This window comes from Accipiter gentilis, chromosome 24 (genome assembly GCF_929443795.1).
Source record: "Accipiter gentilis chromosome 24, bAccGen1.1, whole genome shotgun sequence".
In the NCBI taxonomy this organism is placed as follows: domain Eukaryota; kingdom Metazoa; phylum Chordata; class Aves; order Accipitriformes; family Accipitridae; genus Astur; species Astur gentilis.
The window spans coordinates 24,709,516-24,729,115 of NC_064903.1; the positions used below are offsets into that span (position 1 = coordinate 24,709,516).

Genomic DNA, 19,600 nt, shown 5'->3' on the forward strand with positions numbered 1-19,600 from the left:
TGCATGAGGCAAACTGCCCCATGTGAAAGATGAAGTCATCCTCATCCCCCTACAGAACAACTCCTGTGGAGCTTTTTTCCTGTGGAGATTGGCATCATTACCCTGGCTGAAGCACCGAGCTGTGAAAAATCAGAAGACTTGGTGAGGAAGCAGTGAGGAAGTTTACTGCTTAATTGAGTTTCATATAAAATCCTTCCAGTTATTCCAATCTGACTGTCTAGCTTCTCTAGAAGCTTTTATGCAGTGATAGGGGGGAACTTCTGGGACTTCTCAAAAGCATTTTCTGGAGAGAGATTGCTTAAATTTTGAAAAAAAAGAGAGAGAAACGAGGAGAATGTCCCAAAATAACAGGTTTAAAACCAAACACAGTTCAGGTACACTTCCTCATGCAACAACGCAGATCAACACTTAAGAGCTAACTAGTTTGGAGGCACAATAAACTGAAGAGGGAGTGCCAAGATCAATGCTACTGGGAAAATAAACTCCCTCCTGCACAAGGAAGTTAGATTCCACATGACAATTTGGTAAACACCGTGGTGGAGTAAGTCTTTGCACAACAATCCTGGGATACTTCCAGGATAACTCTCCCGAACCGCCCCAAAGATTCAGGCAATGGGTCACGCCAAACGCCCTGTTAGAAGTTTAGTTCGGCGTGCGAGAGAAGCCCCTGGCCGTGCTGGTTTGTGTTGCCTGATGTTTGCCCGCCTGGGCACACTGGACCTGCCCACGGTGGGGCAGAGCGCAGGTTCCCAAATGGCAAGTGTGGTCACGTATGTGCTCACTCATGCCAATGGCGAGGGGCGGCTGGACGGGGGCTCTTCCACCAGCCGTGAGACGTCTGTGGAAGAGATGTAGAACAAATCCAGCTCTTCGGGACACGGTCCTCACCTGCGGCTCCCGACTGCCTTCCCACCCCACGGCACCCACTCCCCTGCCGCCGGTGGCTGTCGAGCCCACACGGACACGAGTGGCCCGGGGTTTCTTTTTTTTTTCTTTCTTTTCCACATCGCGGCCGGTAACACCAGGACGCCCCGTCGTTGCCCTCCCAAGACGCCGTGTGGCGCTGCGCGGCTGCCCACCGGCCCGCTCCCGGGCTCTGCGGCTCCCGGCCCCGGTTCCGGTTCCCTGGCCCCCGTTCCCCCGCTCCCCGGCCTTGCGGCTCCCGTTCCCCCGCTCCCCGGCCCTGCGGCTCCCGTTCCCCGTTCCCCCGCTCCCCGGCCCTGCGGCTCCCGTTCCCCGGCCCACCGTTCCCTGTTCCCCCGCTCCCCGGCCCTGCCGCTCGTCCCGCTGCTCGGCGCCGCGGGTCGGCGCCGCTCCCGGGAGCCCCGGCAAGGGCCGCCGCCTTTGCATAGCCCCGCCCAGGCGACGGCGCCCACCAATGGGAGGCAGCGGGGCGGGGAGTGGCGGGGCGTGGCGCTGCCCGCTGCGCTCCGTTGCACGCGGGTTCCCGCGGAGTCCGGCCGGTCTCGGTCCGCACCGCCCTGCCTGCGCTGCCGGTCCCGGTCCCGGTCCCGGTCCGCACTGCCGGTCTTGGTTCGCACCGTCCTGCCGGCATCGGGACACAGGTAAGCCGCGGGGTCCGCGCACCTGCCCGCCCGCGGCGGTGGTCCCGGCCCCGCCCGGTGCCGGTGTCACCGCCCGGCGGTGGTGGTTGCGGGGTCGGGGAGACCGGCAGGGGCTGCGGCGGGTCCCTCAACCGCGAGGGCGGCGGCAGCGGTACGCGTGGGCCGCAGCCGGCTCCGGTGGGCGCCTCCGAGCGCTGGCGGGGGAGGGAGAGGGTGGAGGGTACCGGGCCGAGGGGTGCGGCGGCCGGAGGATGCGGAGACCGGGGGGTGCCCCGGCGGGGGGGGGTGATGCGAGGCGGTCGTGCCGCCGCGCACCGGGGAGCCCCCTCGCCGAGACGTGCCCGGGCATATCCCGGCACACGCTGCCCGCCCTCCCGCGGCCGGGCGGCGGGGGGCGCCGGCGGGGCCGGGCGGCGTTCGGCAGCTCGCCCCGCCTGGGCCGGGCCGGGCCTCGGCCGGGCTCCACGCGTGGGGGGCCGGGGGAGGCGGCGGGCGAGCCGAGGCTTGCGCGGCCGGAGCCCTCCGGCACAGCGGGGCGCACCCCGCGGGCGGCACACGCGTGGGCGGCACGCGCGTGGGCGGCACGCGCGCGCGTGGGCGGCACCCGCCACGGGCGTCGCGGCGGCAGCCGGTGTGGGACGCGGAGCGCGGCACCCCCGTGCCCCGCAGCCCCCCCCCCCCCCCCACGCCCCCCACCCCACTCGGTCCTTTAGGTCCGAGGTACGGCGCGGGGGTCTCGGTCCCGCGGGGGCTGGCGGCCGGTGGCCGCACCGGGCAGCGCTTGCTGGGGTCGGGTGTTGGGGCGCGGGGTGGTGTGCTCCCCCCGTGAAAGCGCTCGAGTGTTCTCGAGGGCGCACCGAAGTGGTTCAGAGTAAGTACTGGTTGCAAATGCTCGTATTGGTAATACTGGTTGCAAATGCTCGTATTCGTAACGGTCGTTACTGAAATTAGGCGATGATTGTCTCTCCTCGGTGTAATCTGTGGGAGTTTGTTTATGGGGGTGTTAAGAATTGAGAGGAAACCTAGGCCCTCCGAAGAGACTGAATTATTATCACCTGCAAGACAGTGGCAGTCGCTAGAAAGTAGATGTGGGCCAAAAACCAGTCAGAAACCCGAGGTTTTACAAACACTGATAAGAGTTTTGGAAATCTCACTTGAGATCTAATAAGGCAGAGTGTGGATGCCAGAACTTGACAAAAATCGGTAGTTATGGTCCCAATCTGTAATTCTTTCTCAAACCTCTGTGCAGTGAATATAGGAATATAGCTCTGTAGCCGTAACCCAAGTCATCCACATACTGGAGGGATGTCGTGTTCCTCCAGGACCCTGGATTCTCCTTTCTTGAGCCTGGGTTGTCCAGCACTGTTTGCAGCCTGGCTCCTGCTTCCGCGGGGGAACCGGCGCTCCCCACGGGCACGCGGTGCCGGGGCAGCCCTTCGTTTGGGCAGGGGCAAACCCCTGTCTGGGTGGGTGCCTTGTGGGACTCTGCAAAGCTGAATGGCAACAGCAGCAAAACCAGGAGGGATGCTCTCTGTCCTATGTTGGGGGGGACGGGACAGGGTTAGTAGTGTTCCAGGTGCCTCCATCTGCAGCTGGAGTGAGCAAGCCAGAGCAGAAAGTGAGCGTTGCAACCTGGGGGCTACTGCAGTGCAGTAGCGGGAGATGACACCAGCCCAGAGCGCTTCCCACCTGAGCCTGGGGTGTTTTCACCTAAAGGAGACATAAGTTCCCAGTCGCTTCACATTAAACAATGAGCAGGCAATCTTGTGCGTAGAATTTCCAAATATATTGGAAAACCTGCTGATTTCTAAGCCCCTTGGAAAGATTCAGATTTGGCCTTTTTTCCCCTATTTTTGCTTCTCTGAGCAGTCCTTCATCTACAAGGCATCCTACAGGGTGGCAGTCACTCCCAGCATGGTTTGTAGTGTAGGGAGGCACAGAGAGGTGCTGTTCAGACCAAATGAGTGCAGGAGCAGAGGAATGACTGAGCAAGAGACTGGGACTAGGCACTGCCAAATGCAAGGCATGCAGTAATATTTTCCAGATAACATTTCATTTTTTCCTCCCCTCCTTTTCCTTTGCAGTTCTTATTTAGGATTTCAGCTCTCTAGTTTTATGTTCCAATGTATACAAGTATCTCATCTGAGATGCAGTCACTGCCTGGCTGTGCTAGTCTGTCACGCAGCAGAGTAGAAATATCCTGTGACGTCCCGCTGGTTCACGCAGTGATGTGGGGGAGCTGCCACCAGTGTGTGGGTGTCAGAACCCCTAAAGGTGGGTCTTGGCACCCCCCTGTCCTGGGCCAGCAGAGACCCTCGGCTTGAGGGGACGGGGTCTGCGCCTGGGGCAGGGACCAGCCTGGCCCATCTCCTGCTGCGGGTCCTGCGCTGCCCTGCCTGTCCCCTGGTACCTGCTGGGCTGTGGTCAGATGGGGAGAACCAGAACCACTAACGCTTTCACTGATGATTTTTTTTGTACTTTCACTTATTGATTTCCTCACCCTCTTTTTCCTACCAGAAACCATTAGCTGGATGCAAAAGAAATAGTTTAGATTTCCATATAGTCTAACTTTTTGGAAAATTACATTTTCATGGGGAAGAAGAAAATGACAGAGCTCCAGAACTGTCACAGAGGTGAAGGAACGGCAACTTGCACTGTAGCTCTGCTGAAATGCTTTTTATCTCATGCAGTGAGACTCATTCAGCAACTCACGGTTTTGCTGTCTTGAGTAATAATGCGGTGGGGAGCACATCCTGCTTGCCTTGCTCAGACAAGATGTCTCTTTAAGACAATAAAAGAGTCCTTTAACAAATTATGGTGGTTTTAAGCTAGAAGATTTCATGCATCTCAAAATGATGGCAGTACATTTTGCTTCCCTCCAACCTGTAAGTGCATTGATAGTGTGTCATGTTTATATTCCTTGTTGGCAAATAAAATCTGTTGCTCTGGCAGTCACCTTGAGATTCCGTGTAGTTTCCAAAGAGGTGGGAGGGTTTTGTTGTTTGTTTTTGTTATTTACTTTTGGCTAATTAGGACCAGTTGTTTTAGTCGCTTATTAGACTATCAGAAATTGCTGCTTTACCAGGGCAGTGCTGTGTGGTTTGGATGTATGCTCCACTTACAAATTAAATGTCTTGGTTCTGGTATTGTTAAAATAAGAAGTACAAAAATCCCACAGCTTTGAATTTCATGCCAGATATTCAACAAAGCGCTCATTCCATGTATCATTATATTGTGGCTTGAGAAACAGCAGGCCTGCTCTACACTTAATAGTTTTGCTGGCACAGTTGCGATGTGCTGTTTCCCCCACCATCCCGGAGTGATACTGTCATGCTGGCAGATGTCCTCACGCGTGGAGCTGCACTGGCACGAGATTCCTTCTGCCTGTGTAACTTTCTCTATTTGGGAAACTGGTTTAAGCTGTGCCTCTTCTGGAGAGAGAGGCTGTGAGGGATGTATCCCTAGCTGCAGGCCCTTCTGGAGTGCAGAGAAGTCTGTAAATATATGAGAGAAAGTGGTCATGTTGTGTTCGCAGGGCACTTTCACTAAAAAGCCTGCTGGTTTGGGGTGATTTTTTTGTTGTTGTTTTGTTTCCCACCAGAACTTCTCTCTTGTGTTACAACGGTGCTTTGGAGAGCAGGTGAAAATCGGTCCCCTTGTTCTCTGGACCCTGGTGGTGTCTTGGCTCCTTTTCTGTTGCCTGCAACGCTATGTCCTACATCTCATGCTCTTGTTACGAGTAAAAGCCTAAATCGAACTCCGGACTCGGGACCAGAACATCAGTGGTGCTGACCCCCCGCAATGGGCAGAGGCACCCGCCTCTGGGTGGGGTGTGAGCTGGGGTGCGGGCACTGAGCTCACCGAGAGGTTGGGTTCGGGCCGTTGGTGTGCCAGCCCTCCGAAGCGGTTGTGTATCACCCCTTTGGGGCCTGTCTCCCCCCGGTTTTATTTTTCCTACTGCATTCAGCCTGCAGCTGAGCCCTAACACCAAACCCGGTGCTTCTCCCGGGGCACTGGCACTGACCTCCCTCTTCACCACCTTCTGAGATAGTGACAAATCTCCTTTATTTATTCAGTAGTGTCAGTAACCTTTACGCTATTTATAGGCTGTGATCATGCCCCTCCCGAGATGTTTGCAAGATAAATTTAGCTCCCTCAGCTTCTCTTCGCCAGTCCTCGCTGGCTTGCGCTGCCTTTCCTTCTAACAGCTAATGAGCCCCAGCCGTGCGCGGGAGCTGCGGCGAGGGGTGACTCACTTTCTATGCTCGTCCGGGGAAGACTTCATCTCAAATGAATCTCGGGTTTGGAGCCTGGGGAGCCCGTCCAAGTGTCCGCTTCCAAAAGGCAGCCGGCAAGGGAGTGGTGGGGGATTAGGCAGAGGAGCGAATGCGGAGGAATGCTGCTGTGGGACGTTGTGTTCAGTGCCTGGGAACGGTGCGGATGGCAGGGGAAGGGGGCCGTGGCAGGAGGGGCTGGGGGCTGCTTGGGGGCCCTGCAGTCCGCTCCCCGCTCTGCTGCTAGAGCCTTGCAGGGGACAGGCATCCCGGCTGAGCCTTTCCTCCTCCTGAGGCTGTGGAGCAGGACAGCTCTGAAATGCCAGGCTTTCCCAGGGGGTTCAGGCTATTCAGGCTGGTGGTCTTCAAAAGAGCATTTTCAGGTGGTCCCTATTGCTGGCGGGTGTTTAGAAGCTAACAGCTTTTGCTGCCAAGGCTGGTTGAACACTGTTTCTCTCTTGATTTGGTGCACAAGGTTATGGGAACAGCAAAATGAAGATTGGTCTACTGGGGGTGGATTTTATCCCATTTCTGTCGTCACAGTAAGAACCCACCTAGAATACGCAGAAATGAGCAGACGACCCCAAAACTCTGAATAAACTGCTCAGTTTTGTAGCTTCAGTCCGAGTTGCTTGTTCTTGGCAAGAGGCCAGTCCCGTGCTCACCTGTGAGCTGCACTCGCTGAAGGAGCAAACTGTGGCTCCACTGGGGCTGGGGCAGTTCTGCCGTTAACTTCAGCTGAGCCATTAATTCCCCTCGGGAAGGCTCTGGATGGTGTTTTTGGGGGAGGTGGGTGCTTGTTCTGCCAGCCCTCTGAGATCACTGTAAGCGAGCCCATGCGGTGCCAGCCTGGTGCAGCGGGGCCACAGGCGTGTGTCCTGTTCTGCCAGGGACGTGGCCAGCCACCGACGTTTGGTCATGTCAGACCAACGCAGCCACGCTGGCTGGAGCTAGGCTGCCAGGTGCCGAAGCTGGGACTTTGCTGGGACTGAGCTTTCTACCAATAGCCTGGGGTACTCAGACCTACAGCCAGTGCTGGCAAAGTCTGCTGCCCTCCTGCGAATCGGTGACCTGAGCAATCGGTGGGTCTACCTTAATAGTGGAAATGAAATTCCATTTGCTCCATTGTGAAGGCTCTGACAGGACAGCAAAACCAGGTGGTTCAATGCCAGCCTTGCTGGGAAACCCCTCCTGAGCTCTGGAGCATCCTGCTGTGTGGTGGGAGCAGGCAGCCTCATCCTGCCAGAGTGACATCCCCGATGCACGAGAAATGCAGACTGTCATCCTGGCCAGAGCGGAAACTTCTGCCCGGGGAAGGGCATGCTGCTCCTCTTAAAAGTGTTGGGGCTGGCTGTGACCTCTCAGTCTTCTCTTCCTCTCCTCCTCAGGCTCCCTGCCCCTCTCCAGGCCCAATGGTCTGCCAAGAGAGCGAGTACCTGGACGAGCATCGGAAATGCACGCCCTGCAGAAACTGCATGCCTGGGCAGGAGCTTTCCAAGGTAAATCGGCCATTCTGGAATGACTGGGAATCATCTAGCACCGAGGCTTTTACAGTGCTAGGGGAATCCTCTGCCAGCCTTCCTTCAGAAAGATAATCTTAGGTCCTGGCATGTTGGGAAGAACTGGGACTCGGTGGGAAGGGATGGTGAACAGTTTCACTCACCCTGGGTAGGAGGGCAAGACGATGGAAGTAGGAGCTGGGAAGGGATGTCAGGTTGCTGCTTGGGTTGCCCTCTTTCCTTTTTGCCAATGGAAACCTAAATCCCTCCCCCCAGTCCATGGCCCTGAGCGAAGCTGCGCTGCCCAGCCAGGCTGCACACTGGATGGGTGCGAGCAGGATGCTGCTGCAGGGGGGTGCAGCCCAGCTTCGGTGCTGGGAGTCATGTTTCCCACCCAGGTGCCCAGCGGGGTCCCCCTCCCCCCCAGCAATGCCTCCCAGGGCATGTCGCTGCTGGAGCTTTCCTCCTCCCTAAACACGGCCGGTGGGCCACGGCTGGGCAGCAGACGGCTTCCCTGCATGTATCCGTCAGAGCTGCTCTGGTGGTGCCTGCTCTTGGCTGGGTTCTGAGGACCCTCGGCATGCACGGTGACCCCTCCACCCTTTGCCCCCAAAGAAGGGACGCCATTCCCCTCGGTACCGCTTCGGGACCTGAAGCGGCTCCTCGCCGCAGCCACGCACCCAACCTCGTTCGTGTTTTGCAGGACTGTGGCGACGGCAGCGGGGGGGATGCGCAGTGCGTTGCCTGCCCTCCCAGGAAGTTTAAGGACAGCTGGGGGCATCACGGCTGCAAGCCCTGCCTCTCCTGCAGCCTCATCAACCGCGTCCAGAAGTCCAACTGCACGGCGACGACCAATGCGATCTGCGGGGAGTGCCTGCCGGGGTGAGTGGGGCCGGATCCTGGCTGGAGCGGAGCTGTGGTGGTTGCACCTGGGAGCGTGTGGGGGGGGGATGGACAGAGGGGTCTTTATCTGAGGCCACCCAGAACATGGGACATAAGAGGAGGCCTGGTGACTCGGGGCTGCCTTTTTGAGGACACTGCTAATGACGTGCAAATCGGACCCATCCAATGGCCCCTGTGTAGGTCCAAAGAAGGGAACCTGAAGGGTCCCGTGAACGAGCAGTGGAAGAAAACTCCTTCCAGACCCAAGTTGTTCCTGTGGACACCAGGGCGGCTAAGCCCTGGAAGATGAGTGGCTGTAGACCGCCAGAGTTGGTGGTCCCCAAAGAAAAGGACAGACCATGCCTGGGTGATGGGTTTAAGGAGTTGCTGAAGTGAAGACTGCTGCATACAACCAGCATGTGAAATGCTCGAGGGCTGCAGACTATGTGCTGGGGAGCAGTGGGACTCGGGACAGAGCAACAAGTTGGGGCTCTGGTTTATGAGCCTCCTCCCAGACGCAGTTGTAGGCTGGGGTGTTTCTGTGGCTTCGTGGAGCTATGGACCACTGTCAGCCACTTTAGCGGGGGGGGGGGGGAGGCAGTTCGAGTGATGTCACTCCTTGGCCAAAGTGTCAACAGACATGAAAAAGTAGCTGTGGATATGGCTTCAGCCAGCGATGGAGAGACCTGCTGCCTTGGGGCGTCCCAGCCTGCCGGGGCGGGAGTGTGGGGGGCTGGTTCTCCCCACGCTGTTGTGGGGTGGACAACACGCCTGTCTCTCCAGAGCTGGGCTGGCCAGGGCTCGCTGTGAGGCTGTGCGCTGCTGAGACCCTCTGCTCTGTTGGCAGGTTTTACCGCAAGGCACGGATCAGCGGGCAGCTGGACTGGGAATGCATCCCTTGCACCAAGCAGACGCCTTCTTCCGAGCCTCAGTGTATGTGCTGTCCCTCGCTGGCGGTGGGGCGAGCTGCTCTGGGGCAGGGCGGGTGGTGCGGGCATGGTGGAGCAGGTTAATAGTGCATGCGATGTCATCGTGACCGTGTCAAAGGCGTGCGCTCAGATGTGCACCATCCTTTCACCAACACTGCTTGCTGGCCAGCCTACTCCGCCGGCCACAACACAAGCTGATGTCCTGCAGACCTGCTGGAGGAGGCATGGTCGTCGCGTATGAAGAGGGACGGGCAGTGAGAGGGTGGCCCAAGCTTCGGGGTTAGGCTTCAATGTTCTGTGGCTGGTGTGTTTGCAGGTCGGTCCAGAACAAACCTGGTGAAGGTAGCCGTCCCCACCGTACCACCGCAGGACACGGCCCTTCTTGCACTGACCAGCAGCGCCCTGGTCATCATCGTACTGGTGCTTCTGGCACTCTCCATCATCTACTGCAAGCGGTTTTGGAAAAGCCAGTGCCAGCGAGGTGAGTCAATGCCTGCAGTGCTTCTCCTCCTTCTCCCTTTGCTGGTGACACGTGCCCGTGGCCCCCTTCTCGCTGTGTAGAGCATTGCCCCTAGCATTGCTGCTTTTGCAGCACACAGTGACCCAAACGTTCCTCTGCTCACGCAGAATAAACGCCTCATCCTGCTTCTTAAATCTGCAGGACCTCTCTTGTGCTTTGCCTGCTCAAAGACCCGGAGGAGCCTCCTTCCTCCTTAGTACCAGAATTTGGAGGAGAATGCTGTTTCACAGTCAGAACTGGCGATCCTCTCTTCCTGGGGTTTCTGGGGGGTGGGCTGAGGCTGAGTGGCTCTTGGCAGGGCAGGGCCGGAGGACTGGTGAGGGAAGAGGGCAATAGGTTTGGTGGCTGGGTTCGGGGCACCTTGGCATCCAGCAGCGTGCCAGGGAGCTGCTGGCTCCTCGCTCCTTGCCGGCAGACATACCGCACGGCTGAGGACGTGCTGGGGAAGGAAGCCAAGCCTTCGCTCAGACTGGTTCTCCTCTATCCTCCAAGTCTTCCTGAGGACTCAGAACTTCTCGGGCCAGCGAGCAATGTTCCCGACAGCGGCGGCGCCCGGCAGATTCCTGTGTGAGGAGCAGATGTCTGGTCCCTGCTGCCTGGGTGTGAAGAACCTGAGCCCCTGCTACAGGCAGGCAGAAGGTACCTGCTCCTGCCGCCCTCCTCTTTCTTTGGGGGAGGGAGGGTGGTGCTGGGCTCTGGCTCGTACGGTCCTAGGGCCTACTGAGATGCCCTTAGGCAGGAAGGGTGGAGCTGGATGGTGTCCGAGTCCCACCAACATGAAATCTGGGACCTCTCTTAAGGAGCGCTTGTAGACCTTGTACCAGAAATGCTGGTGTGCAAGCCTGGTGGCTCCTGAGCCCCCCCCCAGCCTGCTCCTGCTCTTCCCATGACTGGGGGAGGGATCGACCTCCGCTCAAAACTTGGCAGAAAGGCACAAAAGTGCCTTTGCTCAGTGGTGGTGCAAGGGACGGAGGTCTGGTCTCTGGCAGGGTGCTCCCAGCTCTGCCTGCAGGCCCTGGGCCAGTGGGTTTAACGGCGGGGCTGGCAGATCCCCCCTGGAAGGGGCCAGAGCAGATCTGGGGCTTCACTGAGCTGTGCCGGTTTCTGGTTTCAGGCCCCGTGGAAGCGGTGCAGTTCATTTCGGACGGGGAAGCCGTGGGTCTCCAGCTCCCCTCTCTCCAGCCGGAGATGGACTTGCCGCCAGCCATCACAGTCGGCGCTGCCTCCAAAGCCCAGCTGGGCAGGAGCCTGCTGGAAAGCCAGCCCCTCATCCGGGCATCAGGCCGCAGCGACTGCCTGGCCGGGGTCTTGCCGCCCTCCGACCCCCGGCAGGGCCAGGCGGGCACGGCGGAGGCACTGGCCCCCCTCTCCTCCTGCGCCTCTGAGATGCAGCACAAGTGGCCGCATGCCCCGGTGGAGTGCACTGAGCTGGACCTCCAGAAGTTCTCCACCCAGGCGGAGTTTGTGGGCGGCGAGCGGCCAGAGGACGCAGCGAGCCGGGCGGCGCAGAGGAACCCGGCAGAGAGCGGTGGCACGGGGCGGGAGGGGGCCCGGCACCTGCCCTCCACCTTCCCGAATCCCACTGCTGAAAGCGGGGAGCAGCCGGTAAGTTCCTCCAGTCCTGTTGCTCCTCTGAACCGCCGCTGGACGATCGGGGCTTGGGCACGGGGTGCTGGGCTTGCCGGTGGATTAGGGATGTAGACTAAGGTTCGTTAATATCTGGGACTAACTGGTAATTACCAAAAATGATTCGCTGGATGTTTAGTGATGTGTCACTCAACAGGCTGTCAGCCATGGAGATGTGACCTGCTGGGGTGGTTTCAAACACCCAAAAGACGAGTCAGTTTATTGAATGTATAAGGATATCTTTAACTGATGTTCTCTGCTGAGTCCTCTTGCTCTCCAGAAAGCTGACCTGGCCGTGGGGGGAGTTGGTTCCTCCTCCCTCTCTGGTGAGCTCGTAATGAACCCGGTGACTAACATCGTTGAGGCTCAGAAAATGTCTGGCAGAGAGATGCGTTTAACAGCTTAGCTCCAGGTGACCGTTTATGGAAGCAGTTTGCTGGGAGGCCCTGGAGCATCCCAAGGAGGTCGTTTGCTCCATGGGATGGCAGTGCTGGAAAGACAAGTGCTGTTCCCCTGAGCCTCTGTGACGGCCCTGGGAGCAGCGGCAGGCATCGCTGTTCTCACCAGACTGCCGCCAACCTCGGGGTCTTTGTCTTGCCAGGTGGATGATGCCCAGAGCCTTGTGACTCAGATCAGCAGCACGGCGAAGGGTAAGTGTCTTTCCAGCCTCACCTTTGTTCTCCAAGTATTGGGGTACTGAAGAGAGGCAGATTCTTGGAAGGGAGCTCCTCCAGAAGCCCACCATGGCTACATGGAGGTGCCAGCCATCACAGGGACCTATCTGACTCCTGTGGCCTTTGGTGCTTGTTCACAGGGTAGATTTTCTGTGATACTGCCTTGAATGGTCTGCGGGTGGGTGGCGGATGGATGCCCAGTTGTCACCGGTTACCAGCCTCCCCGAGACTGAGCCAGCTCCATGTTGCTGAGCGCTGAAAGTGATGTTGGAGGAGGTACCTGCCCTGGCAGGGTGGCATTTCACCTGCTCAGCAGGGACAAGGGGCTGGAGTCTCGCCGCTCTGTTTACTCTTATCCTAGCCAGATGGGTTGGTTTCTAACCCCGCTTTGCTGTGTTGCTGCCCTCAGGTCTCCCGGTAGCAGAGCTGCCCCATTCCCTGGTGCAGTCACTTGCCTTCTTGTTGGACCCTTCCTTGAACGGTGTGAAGAACTTCAGCCACGTGGCCCTGGAACTGGGGGTCGCACCCCAGTTGCTGGGACGGATGTCTGGATTTGAGCAGCTCGTCGCTCACTTCACCTACTCGGGAGATGCGGTCACCATCCCACTCCTGGCCCAAGCTCTGCAGCGGCTCCAGCGGTTTGATGCCTTGCTCCTGCTCTGCGACCACTTTGCGCTCAGCCAGACTCAGGGCCGCCAGCGCTAGAGAGGACGGGGAAGGGACGGAGGAGGCTCCAGGCACTCTGTGTACTGGTACGGGAGAGGATCCGCTAGCCCTGCGGTCACATAATCTCTCTGGTGTGCACGTGGGGAGTACGTGGAGATGGTCTTTGCATCGCAGAACAGAAGGACGCGAGGGGGAGCATTCCTCCTCGGGGGAGAGCCGGGGGGCTGCAGCCGTGCCTCCTCCCAGCCTCCCCATGGGAGGGTTCACTCAGACCCCTCCGCGGGCCGTTTTTCTCCAGCTGCGGTGACCCCCTTGTCCTGCAGTGGAGTGCCATCGGTCACTGTGCCACCCGCGCCGTGGTGCTCTCGCTCTGCCGTGAGCCCCCGTGCTGCCCCTGCTGTTGGCGTGGGGTCCCTCGGCCACGGGGCTTGGTCTCCGCAGGCAGCCACCCTCCTACGGGGCATCACCTCCCTCCCATTCCCGCTTTCCCGTCCTTCATGTGGCCCGTGCTCTGCTCTCCCAGGTGCTGGTTGCCACTTTCCCAGTTTACTTTTCGCTCGCTCCTCTCCCTCTGTGTTGAAGACAGTCCTCGGCTGAGGACCTGGCCATGGCTGCTGTGCTGGGCTCCAGCCTTCGGTCTCCCTGTGCCACTCTGGCACCTTCCCCTTCGTGTCCTTTTTTTGAAGCAGTGCAGTTTTCTTGCAGGAGTTTCAGACTGATCCCCGGGGTGGGTTGATGTAGGTCCTTCTTGCAGCTCGATGCTGTGGCTGCCGGCCTGGGGAGGGTGCTGGCTCAGTCCTCGGGCTCCTGCCGTGCGCCCTGGTCCCGCGGCCATCTGCCGACTGCCACCTCTGTGTGCCGGGGCTTTGCAAACCACCCGGCTGCTTCACCACCATGCCCCAGGGAGCAGCCAGCACCAGGCAGCATCTGGAGGCTGAAGCCGTGACCGTGGCTGTGTCACAGTCAGCGGTGACGATCCTGTGCCAGTCGTGGCAGAGCGGCCTTGTTTTAAAAGAATCCCTTTTTTTTTTTTTCCTGCCTAAAAATGACCTAATTTTCTCATTTCTGGGAGTAGCTGCTAGGGAGAGGAGCACCCTTCTGCTTTTAATTTCTTCCTGGAGGATTTGTTGGAGCTTGCAATGGTCCCGCCTGGGCCGGGCGCCCCTGATTTCGGCTGTCGTGCCCCGGGGCTGGTGGCTGCAGGTCTCCGGGCTGTTCTCCTGAATCCGCCCTCAGCCTCTGGGGCATTACACGGGGTTTTGCCCCCTGATGGACGGGCCTTGGAGGGGATGCGGCGGGAGCCCGTGCCGGAGCCGAGCGCTGCTCCTGCCCGTCTCTCTGCAGTTTGGCATGTCTGGCGGGGGCGAGTGCCTGCGCGCAGGGCGAGGCGGCGCGGGGGCGGCCAGGCATGTGGGGAGCTGCCCCGGCGCGGCTGCCAGCCGGCGTGGGGCCAAGGCGGCGGTGCCGGCACCCGGCCACGGATGCCGTTCCTGCTGAGGTCATGGGCAGAGCAGCCGGCGGGCGCCGGCGACCCGCAGCTCTCCGCGACCGGCCGTTCAGTGCCGAGCACCTTCAGGTGGCATCCCAATAGCGTCACCCCGGGTTGTCCCGGGACCCCCGGGCGGCATCGCCGGGGCTGAGCCGGCGGTACTCGCTTCGTTGCTTTGTCCCTCGACGCTGCGGCTGGATCCGGCGAGCGGTTTCTGCGTTCTCCCCCGTCACCGGTGTCCGTGGCCGTGCCGGCGGCGCGGCGGTCGCCAGCAAGCGGCACTGTTACCCTGCCGCCCGCCCGGGCACCCACCGGGCATCCCCGGCTGAGCTCCCAAGTTTTTTGCCTTTTATCTGACCACAGTACTTGGAAAAAACGGGCGACCTTCTGGGAAGGCAGCCCTTTCCTCAGATCTGCCCGCACGCGGGTATTAATAGCTGCTGTTCTTTTTTCTTTTCCCCGTTAAATGCTGTTAAGACTTGAACGCGCTCAGGATGTGGTTAGATAAGGGGAGGCACGGGCAGTTTCAGCTGGATGTGACACTTTCCCCTGCTGTTTGTTTCTTCCAAAGTCAAGGTCGTTTTATTGCTCTTCGCTCCGCAAGACCCAGAAGTATTAGACCTTGTACCCATTTTAGGCTGGGGTTAGTCAGGCGCTCGTTACATGCTTGGTCTGTTACAGAGCAGTCAGGAAAAGTATTGCTAAAGCAAACACAGCCCGGGGTCAGGGTTTTTTCATTTGAGGTTTATCTGTGGCAGGGAGAGAGCATTTGTATTAATCACGTAACAAAATCGAATAAATATTTAATCCCTCTGTGGACACGCTTAGTCACTTCCAGCGGGAGCGAAGATAAATTCACCTACAGCGTCTGAGTCAGAGCATTCATGCAGCTCAGCTTGCCAGCTCTGGCTTTGAAGTTGGAACTGGTCTGGGTGGGTGGCTTGTCCTGTGTGTCCCTGTATATGTGTGTCACTGGTGCCACCAGTGGGTGGTCCCTCAGCGTGCCCAGAGCCACGAGCTGGCCTCCTGTCCCACGGCAGCATCGGGAGCAAGGGATGGGCAGGAATGGCTGTTAAATTAAAAACAGTGAATAATGAGGAAATCGTCCCACGTATGTGCTGCAGGTCCTTGCGTTTGTCCCTCCTGCACATGCTGAGCAGTTCTGCTGGTGTGCCAGTGGGTGGGCTCTGGACTCATTGGATGGATTATTTTTAAAATTTTTTTTCTCCCTTTGAAGAAATCAGCCCCATTTCTTTCATAGTTTTTAAGGTAAACTATTATTTTTCAGCTGTTTGATGTCTGAGCAATATTATTCACCATCAAAACTCAACCTCTGCCTCAAGGCTGAGGAGGTGGCGTGTAAGGTGGGTGTGTGCTGTGCCATATGCAATGTGTAGGGGGGGGTTGTGCCATACGTGGTGCATAGGGTGGGTTTGTGCCCCTCTGGGTGCTGCCCCTCGAGCCCCTCACTGCCTGCTGCGCTGGAGTGGCAGGAGCTAGCAGTGCGAGGCAGGGGTGGTTTTAAGTGTGTTATAACTGTTCTCAGTCCCACCCAGAGCCTCATAGGTGGTCTCCATGCAAGTTGCCACGGTTGGTGCTCCAGGGAGGCTTGACCCCGCATGAGAGCGTTGCAGGACAGGGATTTTCAGCTGTGGAATTTTACATTACACATTTTACAGCCCCAGCTCCCAAGGGCTGCTGCCCACTCTCACTGGTGTCTGTGGCGGGCACCCTCCTTCCAGCTGCGGTGACAAAATCTGCTGTGTTTACATGGGCCAAAACTTCTACAGGTGGCCTTTAACTTACCCCCCCTGGGGACCCTTTCGGCTGGATTGCCGCAAGCCCAGCTAAAGCCCTCGGGAGATGGGGAACCATGAGAGCCTGAAAACAGGCAATAACGCTGCAATTTGGACATCAGAAATGGTGGCAGTCCCTGGGCGGTGAATTTCTTTAGCTGGGAACCAATGGACTTGATACTTGACTTTTGCCTTTTTAATAGTATTTTCAGCACAATACATGGAATGTAAGGGAAGGAAATTCCCGTAGCGCTGGATCTCATGTTGCAGCATCAGGAGGCTGTTCATGCCAAGCTGGCATGGCTCAAAAACAGTTGAAAGAAATCAAATAATTCAGCATCTGTGCAAACTTTAGCTGGGGCTGAACAGTGGAAATACTCTTGTGCAGCAGGATTATTTTTTTACAAGTGATTGGTTTTGACACCACTCTTGTCTGGAAGTCTGATTTGCAGAGGAATTTATATGATAAGTTTAAATCCAGCCCTGTTCTGGAAAACTCTTAAGTGTAGACTTAAAATAGGCATATACTTAAATCCTATTAAAGTGTTAATTAAAATGAACAATTAGTACATCCTTGGGTGCTTTTCTTGAACAGGGTGCTTATAAGAATTGTACCTTCAATATGCTCTTAGAGAAGCAGGCAATACTGAAGAAAACTCAGTTTTAATCGTCTGGGCACACTTCTCAGAAAAGTCTGCAAGTGTTAGGGGGAAATGACCTGTGTGTTTTGGATTACTTAATAATGCAGACTCTGGTGCTTTTTTTAGGAAAATAATAAATACTTTTCTGTAGCCATGGTTTACCTAGGGGCATACATGGTATTTTTTATGGTGGATGTTATTTTTCTTTAAGGTTATGAATAGGTTATTTATATTTTTGTAAATTCCGTGTCATTACCATTGTAATTCTGGAGTAGAGTTGTTCCTGTTGTTTTGGGGGTGATGTCTGTATTCAAATAAAGCAGTAGCTGAAGCTCCTGCCCTTTTCGTTAAACAAGGGGTGTGTGCATGCCCCACATTCCTCCCAGACCTGGTGCTCTCGAATGCTCTATGTTTGTAGTTGAATAAATTTCAGAGCCGGAGGTGGTGATGCTCACTGAGTTTTGATTCCTCTCCCCTCCTGCCGGTGGGTCTGTCCGCTGGGCAGGAGCGTGCGGACGAGCGTGGCCCCAAGCCCCCCTGCCCACCCACGGGTACGGGCAAACGCCACGCAGTGCGGACCCAGCCGTGTGCCCTGGCCACGGGGTCTGGTGGAGGGGTCTGTCTGGCAGGGGCAGGCGGCACTTCTCAAGGAGAGATGCTGTTGCAGCTGAGTCCAATGTGACCTCGTGACGCTGGTGTGGGAACGGGGCAGGAACGGCTGGAGAGGAGCGGCCGCGGCCCCTAGCCTCTTCCCCATGAGGTGCCTGCCCCAGTCAGGGGGCATCGGCTGCTGTTTGTTGTGCAGGTTTAATCTTCCTCAGAAGGGTCAGATCCCAGGTGGGGTACGTGGCGTGGCCTGGGGACGGGGAGGAGGCAGAGACTGCATAAAGGATGCCCAAGGAGATCCCGTTCCTGAAGCTCTGCTGAGGAGCAGTTGTTCTTCAGGCTCGGTAATTACAGTGCTCGTTAAGTCTGTTCATGCCCTTACACTTGGTCTGTTCTTTAAAATAATTATTAGAATGAAGGATATGATGATTTTCTTTTCTAATTAAAGCTATTATACTTCTCCGAACTCTCGCAGGCTTTATATGTGCTTGCACCACTGCAACTCATTCCTAGTGTGAAGAATACCCACATGCGATGCTGGTGTATCCAGTCCTGCGTCGCTAGCTGTGCCTCTGCCATTAACGCAATACGGCAAGTGTGGATAAAGCAGCCTCTGAAATCAAGGCCCAGAAGAACCAGTCATTCCTCACTGAATGCAAAACCATAGTGTCAGCAGAGGTATTTAGCATGTGTGGTTTCCAAAGAAGCCTTTTCCATGGAGCTCCCTGGGTGCATGGGGCCTCTGGTTTTGCAGATGCTTGAAATAGTACACCCCGAGTTAACGGGGAAATGAACTTGCTGCTGTACTGAGAGGAACCAGCCTTACTGAAGGTCTGCAAGGGGTAAGTGATCCTAATGTCTCTGCCTGTGCTGAGTAAAACCGGGGGTGGATGGTGCAGGCAGGCGTGCTGCAGGCCCAGGAGGAGCCCAGCCCTCCCAGGGGTGAGGCAGGTCTTGGGATGTGGGCTGAGAGCCCAGTCCATGCGGAGCAGCTTGCCTGGGGCCACTGGCACACTGCAGGAAGGCCATCTGGAGGAGAGCGCCAGGGGTGTCTTTGTTGGGAGAGCAGCCTCTTGCGTGCTCTTGGGATGGGAATTCCAAGTACGCCTTGCCTTCCCTTCAAGAGATTCCTGGATTTGGGGCTGTAACCATCTAGGACTTTGCATTCCCAGGTGTCTGAGGACTGGACAAGCTGCAGTAGGTAAGGTGTGGGTGGTTTTGGCCCTGCCTCAATGGTCTGCTCTTCTGGAGAAGTCCCTGGGGTGACCACTCCCATGCAAAGCAGACGCTTACACCCAAATGAGGAGCTCCCTGTGAACAAGAGGTTTACACCCTGCTCTGCTCCTTGCCTCAGCATTTGTGTTGTCTGGTCTCGCCTCTTTTTTGGCTGGTGCACAAGGAGTGATGATAAGCCACATTCCCCTCAAAGTACTTGGGATTCTCGTTCTCGGCACTGTGATAAGAGGTAGACAGCTGGAGAGTAGAGCTGGCAGAGGGAACATAGGTACTCCATGCAAGCAGAGAGGTGTGGGGTTGAAAACCAGCTTCGAGGTGGTCAGAACAAGGCTGACTCCTACCCTCTCCAGTTCCTGGTGCCTCATCAGCCACAATTTGCAGAGAGGCTGGCAGTATAACAAGATGCTGGGGTACGCATGATCCTCACCTCAACTGCCTCCGGGAGGAACATCTCCAGCTGGGATGCAAAGCTGTACAAAGGCATTCAAAGCACATGGACCGACTGCTTGACAAGCCTCCAGTTCCAGAGGAGGATGCCAGTAAATGCCATTTGACGCACACGAGGCATGTGCACTGGGTGTTCTCCTAAGCTGGTCTCTGGAGCAGGAATGCAGACGTGTCCCCTGCCTTTCACAGCAGCCACAGCTTGCAGCCAGTGATCCTGCCAAGCCAAATATTCCTGACCAATTGGTTTTTGCTTTAAAGAACGTGGCTGAAACGTGTGGGATGTTGAGATACATCACCTGCATCCCCTGACAAAGTAACTGCAGAGGTAGAGACCAGTGACTTGTGCAGACCAGTAAACCCTGAGCAGACTTTATCCAAGACCTGCTGAGGTGCTATTGCAAGTGAAGTGGGGTCTTTGCATTCTTCTCACAGGGGACTCCCATCTGAGGGCATGTCCATCTGCCCAGTGAGCAGATTCGCAAAGGGGAGCAGACAAAGAGGTCTGGCCAGGCTGAAGGAAATGTTCCCGCTAATGAAATGCTCTGGGTGTGATCCCGCATGGCAGCCTACAGCAAGAGCCAGGCTAATTAATGAGCCCTGTATTAAGAGTGACTGCATGACCTGTGAACAGTTAAGTCAAATGAGTTTTCTAAGGTTTCCCTCTTGCAGATTCTGGAGGCACAGAGCAAGTGCTTTTGCAGTAAGAAAGACTTTTTTCCTGAAACCCTGTGTTTGCTCCTCCATCTTTGG

At 56.9% G+C, this 19,600-nt stretch overlaps 1 protein-coding gene across 3 annotated transcripts in view; it reads left to right on the top strand.

Annotated features, from left to right (window-relative positions):
- Positions 1-1,463: 1,463 nt before the first annotated feature.
- EDA2R (ectodysplasin A2 receptor) overlaps positions 1,464-19,600 on the top strand; it is a 35,534-nt gene continuing 17,397 nt past the window's right edge. The window contains exons 1-10 of one of the 3 annotated variants that reach the window (XM_049827558.1): positions 1,464-1,565; positions 7,228-7,338; positions 8,042-8,220; positions 9,068-9,153; positions 9,466-9,630; positions 10,162-10,308; positions 10,784-11,274; positions 11,897-11,945; positions 12,379-12,721; positions 17,643-18,160. In XM_049827558.1, coding sequence (XP_049683515.1) covers positions 7,252-7,338; positions 8,042-8,220; positions 9,068-9,153; positions 9,466-9,630; positions 10,162-10,308; positions 10,784-11,274; positions 11,897-11,945; positions 12,379-12,674 — 1,500 coding nt within the window. In that variant the 5' untranslated portion in view covers positions 1,464-1,565; positions 7,228-7,251 and the 3' untranslated portion in view covers positions 12,675-12,721; positions 17,643-18,160. Of the gene's footprint in view, positions 1,566-7,227; positions 7,339-8,041; positions 8,221-9,067; positions 9,154-9,465; positions 9,631-10,161; positions 10,309-10,783; positions 11,275-11,896; positions 11,946-12,378; positions 17,002-17,642; positions 18,161-19,600 lie in introns of those variants that run through there. The other 2 variants (XR_007509426.1, XM_049827557.1) reach the window with 2 other exon arrangements.